The 21,453-nt window shown below is 37.0% G+C and overlaps 1 protein-coding gene across 9 annotated transcripts in view; it reads left to right on the plus strand.

Annotated features, from left to right (window-relative positions):
* The window catches only part of SYNE2 (spectrin repeat containing nuclear envelope protein 2), a 326,466-nt gene that overhangs the window by 108,754 nt on the left and 196,259 nt on the right, over nt 1-21,453 (plus strand). For all 9 annotated transcript variants that reach the window (XM_061429086.1, XM_061429085.1, XM_061429088.1 and 6 more), the window contains 13 exons: nt 122-309; nt 2,186-2,350; nt 3,401-3,550; nt 4,933-5,106; nt 8,521-8,679; nt 8,972-9,145; nt 11,991-12,125; nt 13,022-13,180; nt 16,248-16,459; nt 16,608-16,698; nt 17,523-17,641; nt 18,109-18,235; nt 20,638-20,795. In XM_061429086.1, coding sequence (XP_061285070.1) covers nt 122-309; nt 2,186-2,350; nt 3,401-3,550; nt 4,933-5,106; nt 8,521-8,679; nt 8,972-9,145; nt 11,991-12,125; nt 13,022-13,180; nt 16,248-16,459; nt 16,608-16,698; nt 17,523-17,641; nt 18,109-18,235; nt 20,638-20,795 — 2,011 coding nt within the window. The remainder of the gene's footprint in view (nt 1-121; nt 310-2,185; nt 2,351-3,400; nt 3,551-4,932; nt 5,107-8,520; nt 8,680-8,971; nt 9,146-11,990; nt 12,126-13,021; nt 13,181-16,247; nt 16,460-16,607; nt 16,699-17,522; nt 17,642-18,108; nt 18,236-20,637; nt 20,796-21,453) is intronic.

Raw genomic sequence — 21,453 nt, forward strand, 5'->3', positions numbered from 1 at the left:
GTTAGTTTACATATTTATTTTACCACTGTCAATTAGTATGCCAGTATTTTTCTTAGCAGTATTATTTTCTTAATGAAAAACTGTTTTTTAAAATTGCTCTCTTGTCTTGTTAACATTATAGCTGGAGAATATCCAAATATTAGTAAACAATATACGATGGTGAAATATCATTTTTCCATGTATAGAGAAAATATACTTAATGTGAAGTCCACTCTACAAAAAGTTCTGGCATGTTGGGCTACTTATGTGGAAAACCTTCGTTTACTAAAGGCTTGTTTTGAGGAGACAAAGAAGGAACAGATGAAAGAGGTATTTTCAGTCTTATGGCATTTGCTTAATTTTAATTTTTTTTTTCATTTTGTTTGGATACCCTCGTTTTCAATCCAAAAATGAGAGACCAAGAATGAGTAAACAATTGTTGGAAAAATTCTCCAAAGTATTGGAAAGAGTTTAGGTTCTTTCTCCTATAATAGCTAAAAGGAATTTTCCTCCTTACTGTAGGTTTTATATACACACACAGAATTTTATTGAGGTATAACCCACATACACAGTATAGCATTTGGAAGATATATTGCTTAATTCCTTGGAAAGAAAAGACATGGAGTACTGGATAGCTTATGCTGCTGCTGCTAAGTCACTTCAGTCATGCCCGACTCTGTGCAACCCCACGACAGAAGCCCACCAGGCTCCCCCATCCCTGGGATTCTCCAGGCAAGAACACTGGAGTGGGTTGCCATTTCCTTCTCCAATGCATGAAAGTGAAAAGTGAAAGGGAAGTTGCTCAGTCGTGTCTGACTCTTTGCGACCCCATGGACTGCAGCCTTCCAGGCTCCTCCATCCATGGGATTTTCCAGGCAAGAGTACTGGAGTGGGTTGCCATTGCCTTCTCTGATACATTTAAAATAAATTAATAAATTAGAAAGTTTTCTTTACATTTAGGTGAGTACCTTTCAGTTCTAAAAGCTTTCTTACTTTCTAGAGGAAGAAAAACAAAATACTTCAGATTTATGTGGAGAAGTGTGGAAAAAATTTTGGTATAATTTATTATTGTTTTTATTTGCCATTTGTGTAATAACCTGTTTTATGATTTTTCTTTGAGGTAGTTTTCTTTCTTTCATTTGCTTTCTTCTGTTGCAAATAAGTGTAGACAACCTCTCAGATTAAACATTTTCCATATAAAAGCTAAAGATACTGAACAAAAAACAGGCTGTTCGTATGAAAGTAAAATTTCTAATAAGTGTATGAGTGCAAAAAGAATATTCGAGTGAGTCATTACTTTTCCCTATAACCTATATTGATACCCAAAATTCAAATCTTTGGCTTTCAACAGGTCTTCTGTCTTTTAAAGGTCTTTTAATGAGATTCACATTTCTTTGAAAAAATAAGACTTTAAGCCTTGCAATTTCCAAACTCGATGCTGAGATGCCCTGAGCTACCAAAGAGAACTCTTGGGTAAATTTAAAATTTGAGGGAGAAAAGCAACATCTGTCTGTTGAACAGCACACAAATTACCACTAAGCTGTTTGGACCTGACTTATTATGAATGAGAAGTGTTTGGTACTTTTTCTAGCTTAGGGAATCCTTGAAAAAATTTCTGAGACATTAAGGGGGTCATGAACTGAAAAGATTTGAAACCTTTGCTCTAAGCCTGTCAGCTGCTTAGAAAAATAGAAGAACATCACATGCTTCTTAAAAGTCCAGGATCAAGAATGATGACAGACAGCTGCTGCTGCTGCTAACTGCTTCAGTCGTGTCCGACTCTGTGCGACCCCATAGACGGCAGCCCACCACGCTCCCCCGTCCCTGGGATTATCCAGGCAAGAACACTGAAGTGGGTTGCCATTTCCTTCTCCAATGCATGAAAGTGAAAAAAATAAAGCGAAGTCGCTCAGTCGTGTCCGACTCCTAGCGACCCCATGGACTGCAGCCTACCAGGCTCCTCCACCCATGGGATTTTCCAGGCAAGAGTACTGGAGTGGGGTGCCATTGCCTTCTCTGTGACAGACAGCTAGCAGCTGCCAATTGATCCAAGGATGAAGAGGTAGCCCAACAGGGAGGGTCAGAATCTCTGCAAAACCTTCACACTTACTTTTGCTCGAAATCAAGCTCAGTGAAGATCTTTTATGAGTAATAGAAAGACAAATATTATGTCATTAAAATATTGCATTGTTTATATGTTATATAGGTTCCGTTTGAGACACTCTCCCAGTGGAATCTACAACATACTACTTTAAATGAAGTGGGAAATTTCTTATTTCAAGTCAGCAATGATGAAGTTGGATCGTCTATTTCTAAAGAACTGAAGAGGCTGAATAAAAGATGGAGAAAGCTTATTACAAAAGCTCAGCCTGTAAGGTTTTTTTTTTTTTTTTTTTTGCTAACAGCTTCTTTGAGGTATAATTCACATGCATACAATTCACTCATTTAGTGTGAATTCCTCAGCGGTTCTCAGTATATTTAATGTTGTGCAAGTCATCACCATAATCAATTTTAGAACATTTTCATCACCTCATAAAGAAACTTTGTACCCATTAGCAGTCACTCCTCATTTTCTCCCAATGTCCCCAGCTTTAAAAATTGTCCTGTTCTGGGTATTTCACATAAAGGAAGTCATAAGATATGTAGTCTTTTGTTTCTGGCTTTTTTCACTCAGTGCAGTGTTTTTACAGCTCATTCATTCTGTAGTGTGCATTAGCACTTCATCCCTTCGGACCAGCAGAGCATAATCTGCTGTATGGACATGCCGCACTGTGTTTATTCGTTGACCGGTTGACGAACATTTGACTTCTTTCCACTTTTTTGACTCTTACGAACAATGCGGATATAACCATTCATGTTCAGCTTTTTCTGTGGACGTTCAGCATAGATTTTTAGTTGAACTTTATGTGCCATTAAAGAGTAACATAAGCATTTTTGCCTGTTAGATTTCAAAGCCTTTGAAAACATACAGCAAATTTTATCTTTATATTTAATATTTGTTGTTGTTGTTTAGTCCTAAGTCATGTCTGACTCTTTTGCAACTCCCCAGACTGTAGCCTGCCAAGCGCCTCTGTCTGGGGGATTTCCCAGGCAAGAATACTGCAGTGGGTTGGCATTTCCTTCTCCAGGGGATCTTCCCAACCCAGGGATGGAACCCATGTCTCCTGCATTGGCAGGCAGATTCTTTATCACCAGGCTATCAGGGAATCCCTATATTTAGTATAGTGCTTCATAAAAGCACATATTTAAAAAATAATTTTTGAACTTAAATGATTATTCTCTTATTCTTAATAATTTGAGACTGAGGTGTTGTATGGGAAATTTTATAATGTTCCTAATAAACCCTAAAAAATTGTTTTTAATCATATATCTTAGAATAAAAGATATAAACATTACATTTCATGACATTAATTTTTCATAGGAAGTGAACCTGCCACTTATGAAATTACAAGATGAGCCCTTTCTTGACAATTCTGGAAATATTCAGCTATCCAAGGAAGAAAATCTAGCTGTTGGTTTTTCAACAGATAGGTCAAGCGAACTTCCTGAAAACCACAATCAGAATATTATGGTAAATAATCATATTTTATGTAGTTCCTTTGTATTGATATATGGAAATAATTTAACTTTGCTGTTTTTTCCTTTGGAAAACAACCCATATTGTTGAAACATAGATAAGAAAGATTATTAGATAACACTTAAAGTATGGTCATTGTTCAGTAAAATGCCCAAGTGGTACCCTCACGCAGTGGTCATCAGTGCCTAAACAGTACCCATAAGCCTCTAGCTTTTATGGTTGTAGGCTTATGGATTAAAATAAATAAAAAATTTGAAAGGAAATAGTAAATAAAAGCCCTGTGCCTCTAACTCACTGAAGAGTTTGCAGACACACAGAAGCAGTCATGCTTTCTGAGCTGTGGAAGTGCAGGTGCTGTTTTCTTCAGATTACTTCTGACTAGTGCTCAGTTGTCCAGCTTTAGGCTAGCCTCTGGCCTGTCTTGCATCCTTTCTGTAAAATGGGGGGAAGTAAAATCTTTATTTCCTGCTGTGTTGTGTAATTCAGAGGGTGACTTTAGATTATAGATAAGAATATGGAAAAGAAAGAACAACAACAAGAAATCATACACATGTATGGTGTAGCGCCTGTGATTTTGGAAATATGCCCCCTTCAGAAAAATAACTTATACAACTTTAAAGAAAATACAACTTTAAAGAAATAAATTTATCTGGCTTTTGCCAGTTGCTGTGATGGAGTGCCTGTTTTCCCATCATTAGGAGACCTAATTATGGAACATCTTGAATCTGTGCACTATGCTCTTCGTATAGAAAAATACAGAATATTTTTCTCATACATTTAAAATGTGATCTGATTAAAAACAGCTTTAAGAATTTGTCATATAAAACTGTAGCATATCAACTTATAGGATACTGAGAGATTATTAATGGGAAAAGACAATTTTATTGAAATTTGATTCTGATATTTCACAACTACTGTTACCAATGGCTAGCTGTATTTAATTAAATTGTATACCAGTTTTAGAAATGTGTTTATAGAGTCAATACTATAATTTTCTAAGCTCTAATCTTTCCTGTAAAATGGAAATAATAGTAACTAACTGATAGGAATGATATCCTTAAGAAGATTTTGTGAATAAATCTCTTAATTTTTAAAGTATTTATATTATCATAATGTATCATTATCATGTCCAAAAAGTAGATCTTAAATCATTAAAATATGTTGATTTAGCACTCTCAGGGGGAAAAAAGCGATATAATGTGTTTATTTTTATTTTTTTGGCATAAAAGTTCAGTATGCATTTTAACTAACTTTTATAAAGATGCTATTAAAACATTGAGTTTAAAAAGCAGCCATTGTTTTTGAGACTTTAACTGTTAAATTAATTTAATGGTAAATGATACCATTTTCTCGAGTGATAATTTTGAATGTTGTAGGCTGGGGAAGTACATGAAAAAGAAAATGAAGACTTTTCAGGGCCACTGAAAGTGGCTAAAGAGGTTGAAAAGCTCATTGGACAAGTGGAAACCTGGGAGGCAGAAACCACGTCTGTTTTGGATCTTCTGAGACAGCAGGATGATGTAGAGACCTCAGTGGAAGAATCTTTGCAGGTATGACTGTAACAGCATTAACAAGACAGCTTTTGTGGCTGTAGGCTTATGGATTAAGATAAAAAGTTTTAAAGGAAATAGTAAATAAAACCACTGTTTGAATTTTCTTTGTTGGGGTTTTTTAAAAAAATGACATGGAATCTCAACCCTGGATCATTTGCTGTGATTTTGCCTGAAGACAGAGGATAGAGTTGAAGACTAATAATACCTGAGGAATTTAAATTCTTGAACTGATTTTCCCAGCTCCAGAGTGGAGATTAAAATATTCTCTTTCATCAGAGGGCAATGAGATGAGTGAGTTCAGTCTTCCTATAGCTCAGGGCAGTGTGAATATAAGAGACGATGCAATCTACTCTTGGAAAGCTCAGCCCCTGTGGAAGCCACTTTCCTTTCTTACCTGATGCAGGGAGGGGGCTGCATGTTGTTAAAACTCTGTTCTGTCTTTATTCTCAGGCAGTTGACGCATTGAAAAGCAATGAGGCAAGAGTGTATTTTAATATCACTCAGTTCTTCCTGGAAAGAAGTTACAATTGAGGTTTTACTGAGTTCCAGCTCAGCTATGAAATTTATAGAGCATGTCATACATTATAGCAAGATGGCAAGTTCTAGGAATAAAGAATTACTTGTTTAATTCTTTTGACTTTTGAAATTCTTTTCTACATTTTGAAAAGGTGTATATGAATAATTCTGTGTTTCATTGTTCATAAGAGTAATACCTTTCCTTGCTCTGAAAATATTATGTGAACTTAACCTGTGCCATCTGCTGGTACTTTTCTAATTTTATTTATCTATTTATTTTTGTACCTGAAATTTCTTTTAGTGTAATAAATGAGTGAGAAATGAAAAATTCAGTATTTTTAAAATATTGAATTTTTTAAAAAATCAAAGGTGTTAAACAGTGAAAACACAAACATGCTGGAATATACTTCTGGTAAGAAAAAGTTAAGTAAAACTTATGGTTGCTGGGAGGAAGGAGATGGGGGAAGGGATACTTAGGGAGTTTGGGATGGACAGATATACACTGCTAGTTTTAAAATAGATAACCAACAAGAACCTACTATGTGGAACAGGGAACTCTGCTCAGTGTTATATGACCTGAACGGGAGGGGAGTTTGAGGGGAGAATGGATACATGCATATGTTTGTCCCTTTGCTTTCCACCTGAAACTGTCACAACATTGTTAATCGGTTATACTCCAATACGAGATAAAAAGTTTGATGAAACAAAAAAAAATGAACAAAGGTAGATCTTTATTGGATCAAGGTATATTGTTAATCAAGAAATACAAGTTGCTGAACAGTATGGGTCATGTGTTTTTAGTATTTTAATACTAAAACTCTAAATACTTTTAGTGTTTTTAAAAACAGTTGCCTTTTGTACTTTATACTTTTAAATCTATAGAAAAATATCTGTGAGCCCTCCTCTGAGTGTATTTCCTGGTACATAGTAGATATAAAGTACATATTTTTTAAATGAATATGCAAATGATTGATTAAATGACAAGGGAGGGATGGGGAAGAAGAAAAACTTTTTATTCATGTGCTCTACTTCTATTCTTGTTGAAGTATTTTACAGGAACTTTTGTTACTTTTATAATTAAAAATAGAAAAAATTGAAATTACAAATCAATGTGCTCATTTCAGAACATTTAAATAATTTATAAAAGTATAAAGTGAAAGTGTTAGTCACTCAGTCATGTCTGACTCTTTGTGATCCCCTGGACCATGGATCCATGGGATTTTCCAGACAAAAATACTGGAGTGGGTTGCCATTCCCTTATCCAGGGAATTTTCCTAAGCCAGGGGTCAAACCCCGGGTCTCCTGCATTGCAGGCAGATTTTTTACCATCTGAGCCACCAGGGAAGCCCATAAAAGTGTAAAGAGGAGAATAAAAATCACCACAATTCCTCTGTTCTATGATAAATAAGATCAATATTTCCATAGTTGATATCACACAATATAATTTCTATTTTATAGAAATATACCTATGCCACCTCTGAGTTGTAATTTAAAATTTTTTTGTTATTTTGATAACTGAAAAGTGGTGCCCCATTATTTTAATTTGTAACTTATTTGATTACATGTAAGGTTGAACTGTCTTTCATATATTCATTAGCCATTTGTTTCCATGAATAATGTCTTTGTATTTTCTGAATTTTCTTTGGGATCTTAGTATTTTTTTTATTGAATTTATAAGCTCTCTGAATCATGACTCATTTTCATTTGTATGGCAAATATATTTACCAAGTTGTTGACTTTTAAGTTATTTTATTTTACATACAAAATTTTTGTATTTTTATAGTCATTTCTGCCTTTAAAGGCCCTCCAAACCCAGGGAGCAGATCAGTTTTCATGGATAATTTCTTCTCTTTCTAGTTTCATGTTTTATATATAATTTTCTAATTCATCTGAAATTTATTTTTGGTATCTTGTAAAAAGCATGGTTCTAAAAAGATGTTTTTCCAACAGCTGTTTTCTCCAGTAGCATTTATTGAATTCCTTTCTGACTGATTTGACTACGTGAATAATTTCACTTTAAGGTTTATTTCTACTCTCTCAACTTATTTTCTCTCTATCGGCATTGTATTCCTCTAGTCTTTATTTTATCTAAGTGCTTAGTGTTTAAGAATAATACACAAAAGACTATGTTGCTCAGAATCTGATTGTATTAATATAAATTTTAAAATGAATTTTAAAAATAACTTTTTTTTTTTTCTTTAATAGAAAATTATTTAATTAGTATACATGTGTTCCCCATCCTGAACCCTCCTCCCTCCTCCCTCCCCACACCATCCCTCTGGGTCGTCCCAGTGCACCAGCCCCAAGCATCCAGCATCGTGCATTGAACCTGGACTGGCATCTCGTTTCATACATGACGTTTCACATGTTTCAATGCCATTCTCCCAAATCTTCCCACCCTCTCCCTCTCCCAGAGTCCATAAGACTGTTCTATACATCAGTGTCTCTTTTGCTGTCTCGTATACAGGGTTATCGTTACCATCTTTCTAAATTCCATATATATGCGTTAGTATACTGTATTGGTGTTTTTCCTTCTGGCTTACTTCACTCTGTATAATAGGCTCCAGTTTCATCCACCTCATTAGAACTGATTCAAATGTATTCTTTTTAATGGCTGAGTAATACTCCACTGTGTATATGTACCACAGCTTTCTTATCCATTCATCTGCTGATGGACATCTAGGTTGCTTCCATGTCCTGGCTATTATAAACAGTGCTGCGATGAACATTGGGGTACACGTGTCTCTTTCCCTTCTGGTTTCCTCAGTGTGTATTTTAGAATATAAATTTGCCTCATTTTGGATTAACAGTTAACTTTTTATGATTTCCTGATGAGATTATTAATATGTTTAACATATAATCAGAATATTTATTGTTATCTCACTCTACTTATAGCATCTTATTGCCAAAGGCTCTATGTATGAAGAGCTTGTATCTAGAATTGAAGACACTTTACAAATGGATGTACAACATGTTTCAAGTCAGGAGTCTCTCCAACATGTCCTCACAGCTGGACTTCAGGCAAAGATTCAAGAAGCTAAAGAGAAAGTCCAGGTCTCTCTTTAATCTTCCCTATTTACTGAATTTAGTCTTTAAAACCAAGTAGTCAATGGGAGGGCAGGATAGAGAAGGGGATTGCCTTGTAGTTTGAAAATTTTTTGCAAAATATTAATTTTCCCTTTTATTTCTTTATAATTTAGAGCATGTTGGAAAATATCAATATAGTAAATAGAATATTCTTATGTCTAGTGGGAAAATATGAGTTGCTACTCAAGCTGTTTTTCAATTTATGAGTTTTCTAAGAAGTTGGGCCAAGTGTTACGTTGACAATTTTCTGTCATTACAGATCAGTATGATAAAATTAGTAGCTGTGTTGAAGAACTCAACTGATGTTTCCCAAGACCTGGATGTCAGGCTGAAGGTGGAAGAAACACAGAAGGAACTTGAATCATACATTACAAGGGCTGAGCAGCTACTTGGGCAAAAAGAGAGCCAGAGGGGACTAATTACAAAATACAAGGTGGGGCTGTTTCAACTATCACATGTAGGGCATTTTTCATTACCTCATTTACAATCAAGATGTTTCCATCACTGTAATTATAATGAAGTTATCATAACTTTAAAAAAGTCCTAGTTTTCTATATTGTTCCCCAGAGACTCTTAAACATTCAAGTGATTTTTTTAAATTCAAATTTTACTGTAGACTCACTGAATGAATTCAGTGATACAGTGTACAAAGCATGGCTGACTCTATGACACTGAGCAAGAATTTGATTTCTCTGGCTTTTTTAATCAATAAAATGGACATAATAATTCTAGTCCTATTCAACTACCAAATAAATGAAAACAAGATATGTGAAGAAGCTTTGAGCGGTTAAAATTCCCCAAATGTAAAATAAAATTATTATTAAAATACTTTAATCAAAGTTACTAGGGACATATACTTATCAGCAGTTAAAGATCCAGTAATACTTTGCATGGAGACAGTGTTTGGTTGACTTCATGGTTTGATAGGCAGCTTAAGATGGTATCAAAATCAATGGTAAAAACTACTATGTATAAAATAAATAAGCTCCAAGGATATATGTGCAGCATAGAAAATATAGCTATTATTTTATGATAACTTTAAATGGAGTGTAATCCATAAAAATATCCAATCACTCTGTTGTACACTTGAAACTAATGTAATATTGTAAATCAGTTATACTTAAAAAAGAAAGATATGTCCAAGCATATCTAAAGCAGAGACTCACTATTAATTAATACTGGGAGGCACTGGGAGATATGAAATAAAAGTAAAACAAGGTCTCTACCCTTAGACATCGGAGAGGTAGAGAAATATATGTTCCTTCATTCATCCATTCAACATTTACTAAATTTACTGAACATTTTAAATGGGCTAGGCATTTTGGGAGAGATAAAAAGAAGTAAATCCAAAGCAGAAATAGACTACCAGACATAAAAAGCAAACTTATGTTTACTAAAGGGGATAGCAGGCTGGGGAGATAAATTAGGAGTTTGGGATTAACATATACATACCTCTATATATAAAATAGATAATCAGCAAGGTCCTACTGTATAGCATGGGCAACTCTACTCAATATCTTGTAATAACTTCAGTATCTTATAATAATAGAAAATAATCTAAAAAATAATATATATATTATTTTATATATATATATATATATAACTGAATCACCTTGCTGTACACTTCAAAGTAACACAGTATTGTAAATTAACTAAACTTTAATTTTTTTAAACAAAGATGAAGTCAATCAGTACTCTGTGCTACTGCACCCAGTCTTTCCAGGAAAAGGGACTCCTCCAGCAGCCTCTCTTAATCCTCCTTGTGGCCTCCTCCTCTTGTCTGTGTTCAACCCTCTTTTGGCTTTCTGGACTGTTAACCATACTGGACCATAGCACCAGCTATTTCAACGTTGCTTCTCCCACAACCATCTTATTCTGTTTGCACCTTGTCAGCCACCAGCTTTGCCCAGTTCCCACTGTCTTTTTTTTTCTCCCAGTTTTACTCCTGGAATGCTGAGAGCGCTGAACTGAGCTTGAGTCAGTGGTTCTTGTAAATAATCATTAGGCTGGATTTCAAGAGGACAGATACAGTCAGCTGAGGAAAGAGGGAAGGGAAAGAAAAAGCAGAGGCCTCAGGCCCCTTCTCTACCAGAGGGAGGAATTACAGTGTTAGTGTTCATACCACTTTCCTCTTCCTGCCCTTCCTCCTTTTGAAATCTGAAGCCAAGGCCTCCTCCTTTTTGTCTCTGTCATTTAGTAAAATAGTCCCATTTTCACAGCGGAAGCAGAATCCGTGCCTTGCTAGTTACTGCCCTGAGGCCCCAGGGACTCCTGGGACACATGAGTGGCAGGAGTTCCCTGCCCGCACATGGGGCTAGCATGTCTTCCCTTTCCATAAATCTAGCAGTCCTCACAGAGGCTTTAGAGGAGGTCCCTGAGGCTCAGACTGTACCTTTTCTGCACGAGACCCATGATAAATATGTAATAAGTAAATGAACAAATCACCAGCCTGCTTCATTGCTTTCTCCCTCAGAATTAGTTTCATCTTCTTGTCTCTTATAGATTTTTCTGCCCTTTCTTAGACACTAAACTATTTTCTGTTCTGTTGTTTGATGGTTGCCTAAGCCGGGTTTCTGTTCTTACAGAGTATTATTGCCAGGCAAGATCCTGTAAGAGTAGGTAAGTGTGAGATGAGGAGCAGGCACGTTCCAGTCTATGGGACTGCCACTGGTGTGGGCCCTAAACAAGCCTTTGAAGTCCATGATAAGAGGATGTCGCCTCCTTGCAGCATAAAGTGATTATGCACAGTATTAAACATTTGCCACATTACCCCTACTATAAACTGTGTCTTATTGCAACACTGATATCTAATACAAGCTGGTATACTCTTTGGACTGTATTACTTATGAAGTGTGGTCATCTGCTCAATACTTAAGAACTTTAGAGGATACTTTGCCAGTGGCTCATAATAACAAGCCTTTTAATTGTTTATGAAAGGGACCAAAAACTATTTGGAATATCAAAAGGAAGTCTCTGTCTTGGCCTCAAAGGTATAACTATGTGTGAATAATAAATATTTGCAGTTCTTTTCAAAAGAAATCAAAGCATACAAAAGGGAGATAAAAAAAAAATCAAAAAAAAAAAACAAAAGGGAGATCACCTTCAGTCTACACCTAAAAGTCTCCCCTAAATCTTCAAGTAGTCTCCATGGAGTCCTTTCCTGGTTCTCCCTGTTAAAATTCTCTAAAATTCTACCTGTTAAATTAGCTTTGATAACATGGCCGTAGAATAAGGCTTTCATGCTCTTGTTTGTGGTTTTTGTTTGTTTGTTTTTTTAGGAAGCACTGATAATTTCTAATACTAAAAGTCTGGCCAAGTATTTGAAAGCTGTTGAAGAACTGAAAAATAATGTAACTGATGATGTAAAGCTGTCTTTGGAAGAAAAGAGTAGAGACATTTGTGCCACGTGGGAGGTAAGAACATGCATGTATGTCTGGGGCTTATGATCCTGATATTGATCCTGATATTAATATATACACATGTAGAGTTTCATAGAAAATATGGGTAGGCTTTGGTGGCAGACAGACCTGGATCCAGCAGCTAATGAATGAACTTGAGCAAGTTGCTTAGCTCCTAGGAGTTTTATTGATGAATTGGGAAAAACCTCACTGACTTGGCAGGATTGTTGCAAGGCTTTATATAAAGCACCTACCACAGAGATTGTTTTTGCTAAATGTTATTGAGTATTAAATATGTGTGTGAGTATATGAAGAGAGAGAGAATAAAGTAATATAATTGAATGTCTACTGTTAAAGGGTTTCTTAAAACACATTTTAAAATAATCTTTTAATTTTAGAACAATTTTAGATTTACAAAATTATTAAAAAGGTAATAATAATGATACAGAGAATTCCAGTGTATGCATGCCCAGTTTCCCCAGTTATTAATATATTAATATAGTACATTTGTCATAAGGGACTAATAGTACATTATTAACTAAAGTTTAATTTCCACCTAATGTCCTTTTTCATCTGTTATGGAATCCCATTCAGGATATACATTGTAGTTACTTGTTATTTCTCAATAGGCTTATAGCTCTATATTTTATATATATTTTCTCCCAGTCTACCTCTTGTCTTTTAATTCTAACCATGTCTTTCACAGCTGAAACATATTTTTAGTTATTAGAAAGAAAAAAAAATGTTTATGAGTTTTAAAACATCCTCCCCAAAGATATATGCATGAATCAGAATTACACATAAATTCATTTCTATGCTTGGTTACCACAAATATTTTAATTTTTTAATGGAAATCTTCTCAATATATCCTGTTTCCATGGTTAATATGTGTCTTTGATTTTTTTTAATAGTCTCTTCATCATGAAATGTCCCTGTATATTCAACAACTAAAAATAGACATTGAAAAAGGAAAACTTAGTGATAGTATTGCAAAACTTGAAAAGCAAATCAATAAAGAAAAGAAGCTAATTCGCAGAGGAAGGACCAAGGGTCTCATCAAAGAACATGAGGTAAAAACGTGTCTTCATTCAAGTTTTGTCATCACTGTGGGGTTTATCCTAAATGGTTTAGTAAGTCCTTGGCTAGGATTAAAACTGCTCTGAAAATTACCTCAGCGCTTTTGTCCCCTGGGGTTCATCCCTTCTGCAGTTGAAGCTCTATCTAACCAGAGCCTGCGTGTCTTGTTTTTTAGAGGTGAGAAGAATTCAGCATTGACTTAATTTTTTTTTTTTTTTTTTTTCGTATATCTCAGTGCCCCTTGTCCTCAAGACTCTGGTTACAAACATGTCACCGTCTGTTGAAGTTCCCGTAGTTACTTTTGTAAGGACTCGGCATCCTCTGAAGCACAGCTTTTGTGAAAGATAGCAAATCAGGATATAAACCAGCCTGGGCCATCTTATGGTCTGTTTTTGGTCCTCATCCTATTTGATTGCTTTCGTATATTTGACAGTCCCGACCCCTCTTTTCATTTAAACTTTCTACTGCTGTGGCTCTCTCAATATCCATCTCTCTTGCATTTTATTATTTTGCGGGAGATCCTTCTTTTTACATGTTCTTCACAAATTTTCCTTTTTTCTTCTGATATCCCAAAGCTTTTGTTCTGGGGTCTCTGTTCTTGGCTAATCTCATGCTTGCTCCAGGTGACTGTATGTACTTTGGTGCTTTAACTTCCCTCTCTGCAAGGAAAAGCCCAGATCCTTATCTCCAGCTGAGTCCTTTCCCCTGAAGTCCAGATTGTGTCTCTGAGTAGTAGATAGCACCAGAGTTCTTCAGAGACCTCCACTTCAGCATGTCCAAATCCAGCCAATCTTATCTCAGACTTTTCTTCCTCTAACACATCCTGGTTATGAAAGACATCGCCGTCTCAGAACTCCCTCTCCCCTTCCTCTTCCCTCTTCCCTCAGCCTTGGAGTCAGCTGCCAGGTCCCATCTGTTAATCTTCAGAAGAGCTGCTGCTTCTCCTTCCTTTCCATCAGTGTTGCTACTTCCCTTAACCTGGGTTATTTTTTCAGTGCGATGGTGGTGGCATCATTTTCTGGTCCCGTCATGAGAGTGACCCATTGAACCCCTCTTACTCTCAGGACATCTCCGAACTCCTCAGAACTCCATGCAGGCCCTTCACCGTGTGGCCCCAGGATACACCTTCAGTGCCCCTTCTGCCACGCTAGACTCCACGTCCTTTTGGAACATCTGGAGCTTTTCCTGTCTTGGCTGCTCCTTCTGTTAGGCACGACCCCTCTCTCCTTTTCCTTGGAGGACTCCGTGCATGTTCTTTCAACCTCTAGCCCAGATGGTTCCCTCACGTGAAGGGGTTTTCCTCTGACTGCTTAAGGCAGGAGGTGTCTCTCGTCATGCTGTTTGCTCATTATTTGTGTGGTTACTGTGGGGAAGGAACAAGCTTTCCTCGACGGTTTAAGATCCTTGGTTGGATCTGGAAATTGAACTGACAAAGACAGATTAACAGGAGAAAAGCATACATATTTCCTTGAATTTTTTTAATGTGCATTGGAAACTTCATAAGGGCATAATGACCCAAAGAAGTGACTGGAGCAGGAATCTTGTGTACCTTTCAGACAAAGAAACAATACATTTGTGAAGAATTGACAAGACAGAGAAGTTTGGGCTAGGGGTAGTGAAATGGTGAAGAAATAACTAGGAAGAGAAACGTTATGGTACAAGGTTTCTTGCACATTCCTGTGGTCCCATCTCTGGGCTGATAAAACTCTGTCTCCAGTAAAAGGAGCTTTATTTCTTGCCTTTAGGCAGAAAAGGAGAAGCCTTTTCTGTTTTATTTTTTGACCACACTGTGCAGCTGGCTGGATCTTAGTTCTTGAACCAGGGATTGAACCCTGGGCCCCAGTAGTGAAAGCACTGAGTCCTAGCCACTGGACCGCCGGGGAATTCCCTCTGCATTTACTGCTGCTGCTGCTTTTTTAAAAAATATTTGTTTATTTGTTTGGCTATGTCAGGTCTTAGTTGCAGCATGAGGGATCTCGGTTGTGTATCCAGGATCCTTGCCGCTAATGGACTCGAGTTGGGTCTCATGGGCTCCAGAACTCTAGGGAGTCATAATGAAGAATAATATAGACATATAGTTGGCAGTTGGCCCTAAAGGGATTCGCCACAGCCTAATGATGGAGTGAAGGAAACCAGAACATGTCATCCCAACATATGCCTCTCTGACACACAAGAAAATTTTTTTTAATTGAAGCATGGTTAATTTACAGTGTTGTGTTAGTTTCTGCTATGTAGATGAGTGATTCAGTCATATGTAATTCCCTCTGCATTTACTGCTTCTTTTTAAAAAAATATTTATTTATTTACATATTGTATATATTGTTCTTCATTATGATTTATGACATGAAAATTATTTTTTGCTGAAGGCAAGTATGAAGCAGAAAAGGGACTTCCTTGGTGGTTTAGTGGTTAAGGATCCACCTTCCAATGCAGGGAAAATGGGTTCAGCCCATGGTTGGGGAACTAAGATCCCATGTGAAGTGAAGTAACTAAGCCTGTTCACCCCCACTACTGAAGCCCTAGAGTTCCAGAGCCCATGAGACACAACTAGAGTCCATTCACCACAAGGATCCTGGATACACAATGGATATCCCTCATGTCGCAACTAAGACCTGACATAGCCAAGTAAATAAATACTTTTTTAAAAATAAGAGAAAAAAACAAGAAGTAAATGCAGAGGGAGTTTTATATATATATATATAATATATACATATATTATATATATATATATGACTGAATCACTTGTCTGTATAGCAGAGACTAACTCAACATTGTAAATTAACCATGCTTCAATTAAAAAAATCTCCTTTCGTGTCAGAGAGGCATATGTTGGGGTGACATGTTCTGGTTTCCTTCATTCCATCATTAGGCTGTGGTGAATCCCTTTAGGGCTAACTCTCTCATCTTTGTTTCCAGTGCCCACTCCCACACCAGGCACACTGGAGGGGCTTATAAAAGAATGTGTTGTTAAAGCCACACACATCTGTTCATTTCTAATCCTCATGGACTAATCATGTAAACTCATCGGAAACACATTTCCCACTTTATTTCCTCAATCAGGCCTGCTTTTCTGAGGAAGGCAGCCTGTACCAGCTTGATCATCACATGGATGTCCTGCGGGAGCTGTGTGAGGAGCTGACTTCTCAGAAGAGTCAACAAGAAGTGAGGAGAGCGCTCAAAGATTACGAGCAGAAGATAGAGAGGCTTCGGAAATGTGCTTCCGAGATTCATATGACACTGCAGCCCACCTTGGGAGGCACATCGAAAAACAAGTTAGTGCCTCATGAGAATAGCTACATATGAGGGAGAAATAAGATAAAGCCTTTTGTGAAGGCACATGACACTGAACATTATTTATTCTCTCTTAGGCTTCATTTTTTTCTCCTGATATCTTAATATGCAATTTTGATTCCTTCCTAGGGGAACCACGGATGCATCTAAGAATGGAGGAGGGAATACCCTCAGCGAGGTGCCATCTGCAAAATCAGACAATCAGCCGTCAGCTGAAAAGGTGTTAAATCTGGATAATGTGTTTTAGAAGTAAACCCAATAAGAAAAAATACCAAGAGTACAATAATCCACTTCTCATTGAGTGTTGGTTTTAATTATCTGATTGTTTCTATCAGCTGAGAATTCTCACTTAAATAATGTAAGGAAGATTGCTTTTCAAAGAATTAGAATACAACAAACCAAAGCCAGGACAATCATACTTGATTGTCCCCTGAGGACACAAACAGTTCTTTCCAAAAGTGACCATTTTGAACCATTACGAATACATGCTGCCTATGTGCGTTACTTTTGAGAACACAAGAAGGTTGAGCTTAATCTGCACAGATGCTTCAGCATCAGAGATGAACTAGTTCATTTGTCATGTATTTTTTTTTTGTCATTTGTCTTTTTATCATTATAATGTCTTTTACTTTCTTTGGGAATTGGATTTTCTAAATTGTTGAGTTCTAGCTTAGTGGGGATTTGCTGTGAGTCTAGGCCGCCAGTCAGAAGGTGTGGGGCAGGAATGAGGTGTACTTGTTTCAGAGGTCTGCTCCTATTGCTATGCTGTGCTTCTGTCTGCCCTTGACCATGGATGGCTATGTGGTCACAAGCAGAGACAATGCTTAGGGGTTGGGAGAACTCCTCTATCCTGCTGGCATACCAATTAGAAGGTGAGAATCAGCCTGATAAATCTCCTGTGTCCTACAGGAAGACCTGTCTCTGAGCTGAAGCTTGGGGTATAAAGAATCAGTGATATCCATTTGTATCACAAAACTGTTTATTTTTTCCAGGCTATTAAGTATATTGAAGATAGTATGTTTACTCTTTTGTGTATTTGCTTAGGCAATGGAATTGGTTCAGAATTTTAACCTGGAATCCAAGTTGAAGCTGCAACAGGAGGAAAGCATCATGGAGAAATATGAAAAGGGTCACAGTACCTCTATTGACAGTTTACTAGAGAGGTAAACTGTTTTTTAAAAAAAGATTTTTATTTGAAGTATAGTTGATTTACAGTATTGTGTTAGTTTCAGGGGTATGGAAAATGATTCAGCTATACATACATACATATATATGTATATATTCTTTTTCAGATTCTTTTCCCTTATAGGTTATTAAAAATATTGGTATAGTTCTCTGTGCTATACAGTAAATCCTTGCTGGTTATCTATTTTATATACAGTATTGTGTATATGTTATGGAGAGGCAAACTCTTTTAAATAACTAGAAAATCCAGCAAAAATCTTTTATCAGTGCAGATACGGTATACTTTAAAAAGTTTTTCTTTTCCTTTAGTCATAATTTTTGTCTATAGTCCAATATCTTAAGCAGAAATTCCCTGGGCTTTCCTCATGGACAATTGACAGTAATTTAAAAAATTTGGGGGTCTAATTTAAAAACTCAAGTAACTTTGCATTTAATTTTTTTCCAGGTATGATACACACAAAGGCACTCTTGAACTTTACCTGCAAAACAGCATTGCCAGAATTACTTCTGATTTCTCTAGTGACAAGGAAAGAAGTAGTGTTTGTCTACAGGACAAACTGACAGATCTACAGGTAAATACTGAAAATATAACTAGAGGAGTTTTATCTTTATTAGAAAATAATGTCACCGTAGGGTTTCCCTGGGGGTCCAGTGGTTAAGAATCTGCATGCCAGTGCAGGGGACATGGGTTCAATCCCTGGTCTGGGAAGATCCTACATGCCATGGGGCAGCTAAGCCTGTGTGCCACAACTGCTAAAGCCTGTGTGCTTAGAGTCTGTGCTCGACAACCACGAGAGAAACCACCCCAAGAGGAGAGTAGCTTTGGTGCCCACAACTAGAGAAAGCCCATAGGCAGCAGTGAAAACCCAGGGCAGCCACAAAGAAATAATACATAAAAACAAATAAATCTTTTAAAAAAATCGTAAAAAATCTTTATTACAAAAGAAAATAATAGCACCCTAAGTATAGAAAATAAAGACACCCTAAGTATTACACCACCATTTTTGTTGAGGTCCCAGATGCTAGATGTTTCTGAAGAATGTTCTGTCACCCATTTTCAGAAAGACACCCCAACCCAGTGAAGAATTTGGTTTCAGGTCCTAATTTATTGCTTATGCTCTAATTTGATATTTTATCAGATTAGAAGTTTGGATTCTGTTTGGAATGGAGATGAAATTGGATGAAACAGTATGTTTGAAGTTTATTTCAACCAATACACCTTCTGGTTTGCTCTAAAATTAAGGATATGTGAAAAATCAGCCACTCTGAATTTCTGTTTCAGCCAGCTATCACCTTACCTGAATTGTCACATTATCTGTTTGATGTTGGTCAGTAAGGAAGGGGCAGGTAGTGGAGAGAGTGTTCACAGTATGTGATGGGTGACCTTATGGAGAGCCTTCAGAGGAAGTATTGCATCTGACTCAGCAGCTGCAGAAAAAAGAATTTATCTAGTGGTGGGCATACCAATTGTAAGTTCTACAAATAAACATCTTCCTTGGACTTCCCTGGTGGTCCACTGATTGAGAATTTGCCTGCCAATGCAGGGAGCATGGGTTCTGATCCTTGGTCTGAGAGGATTCCACATGCCACAGGGAAAATAAGCCCAAGCGCTGCAACTACTGAGTCCGTGTGCTGTAAATACTGAACCCTACTTGCCTTAGAGCCCATGCTCTGCAACAAGAGAAGCCGCTGCAGAGAGAAACCCATGCAATGCAACTACAGAGTAACCCCCCATTTGCTGCAACTAGAGAAAGCCTATGCACAGCAGTGAAGACCCAGTACAACCAAAAATTAATTAATTAATTTTTAAAAGTCTGTTTCTTATTTAGAAGATAATCGGCATTACTGTGCAGCACCCTTGTATGCTTGGAGGTACATTAGAGTGAACCCTTAGAGAAGGCATATCCAGTGGAGAAAAGGCCATGGGTGCTTCCTTCAATGCCTCTAATATTTTCTAGTTATCTTCCTTTTAAGATGCCAGTTCCTGAGTCACATTCTACCAAATGGCTCCTTTCTATTTTCCGTCTGAACAAGCAAAATTCATGTGTGAAAATCTCTGTTGTTCAAGTGATGAATTTAGTATGTTTTCATCACAATTAAGAAATCGCCTTTGAGACCTTATTCCTATGACTGAATAATAAGTTGATTAGAAAAACTGTACTAAATCCTTGGGGAAAGTGAAGGACAAATGATGCTGATGAACACTCAGATTTTATAGCAGTGCCTTCTTTTTTAAAAAATAGAACCAAGAGAAAGATTTGGAATAGTATAGAATTTTAGTACTCTTGCCTGGAAAATCCCATGGATGGAGGAGCCTGGTAGGCTGCAGTCCATGGGGTCGCTAAGAGTCAGACATGATTGAGCAACTTCACTTTCACTTTTCACTTTCATGCATTGGAGAAGGAAATGGCAACCCACTCTAGTGTTTTTGCCTGGAGAATCCCAGGGACAGGGGAGCCTGGTGGGCTGCCGTCTATGGGGTCGCACAGAGTCGGACACGACTGAAGTGACTTAGCAGTAGCAGTTAGATGTTTGATAATAAATCATAAATTAATTTTATTCACTTCTTATTTGACAGAAATGATTCTGTTTTGCTTCAGTTTTAGTTTAAGGAGAAAAATGATTATCTAGATAAAACTAGAATAGCTAATAGAATATCTGTCCTTCCTTCTCTGTGTGTCTTTCTGAGTTGTATTCTGTGTATCTCACTTCAGGAAGGGGATTTGGATTCTTTGAAAGTCATGTTGCTGATTCCCTTGACTTCTTTCAGTGGATCCTCTGAGAGCACATTAATTGTTCTCTGAAGGACAGTTTACTTGTAGATGGTTGGAAGATATCTTTTCAAATGTATTTTCACGTGAAACTTGAAGATGTGAAACTTGCTTGTGCCCACAGTTGTGAATGTTTCATTTTGTAAGAATAGAATAATTGTGCCTATTAACCCATTCATTAATCAATTATGTATTCCACACAGGTCTTAAAAAATGAAACTGATGCTTGCTGGAAAGAGTTTGAAATCACTTCATTGAAGTTAGAAGAGCTTGAGAGTGACATTAAGAAGCCTTTTATAGTTAAGGCAAGAGACAAATTAAAGGAGAAAGAAAGAGAGCTTCAGATGGCTCTTAAGTCCAGGTATCATTCTGGGATCTATTAACCATTCATTTACTAAATTTGCTGAATTTGTTAATGCTGTTTTAAGCAAGGTGAGTATTATATTTTGGAGAAGGAAATGGCAACCGACTCCAGTGTTCTTGCCTGAAGAATCCCAGGGACGGGGGAGCCTGGTGGGCTGCCATCTATGGGGTCGCACAGAGTAGGACACGACTGAAGCGACTTAGCAGCAGCAGTTAGCAGTATTATATTTACAAAGTATGTTATTTTATTGAATTGTCACAGCAGCCATAAGAGAAGCTGATGAGGAAACTGCTACTGAAGGAGGTTAAATCTTAAAACCGGGTTACACTAGCCAGAAACTTAAGTGGAACTTAAGTTTTGTTGAGTTCTAAAGGCTGAGCTTCCCACTGTCTCCCCTTGAGGCTGAATTTGGGCACATCACGCGACTTCTGGGCCTTGATTTCCTCATTTCTAGAATGAGAGTGCTATTGTTTTTTCTTTACATATTCCAGCACATCTACCCATTTGACATCAGATGAAACTGAGGCTCGGAATCTACATTCTACTGATTCATATTCACAAATTTCAAATTATTAATTAGCTTAGTCTTTGAAGGCTATTATATTCTCAGTAGTCAAATAATTAGTATTCATATGAGTTTCTTTGTCACCAAGGC

This window comes from Bos javanicus, chromosome 10 (genome assembly GCF_032452875.1).
Source record: "Bos javanicus breed banteng chromosome 10, ARS-OSU_banteng_1.0, whole genome shotgun sequence".
In the NCBI taxonomy this organism is placed as follows: Eukaryota; Metazoa; Chordata; class Mammalia; order Artiodactyla; family Bovidae; genus Bos; species Bos javanicus.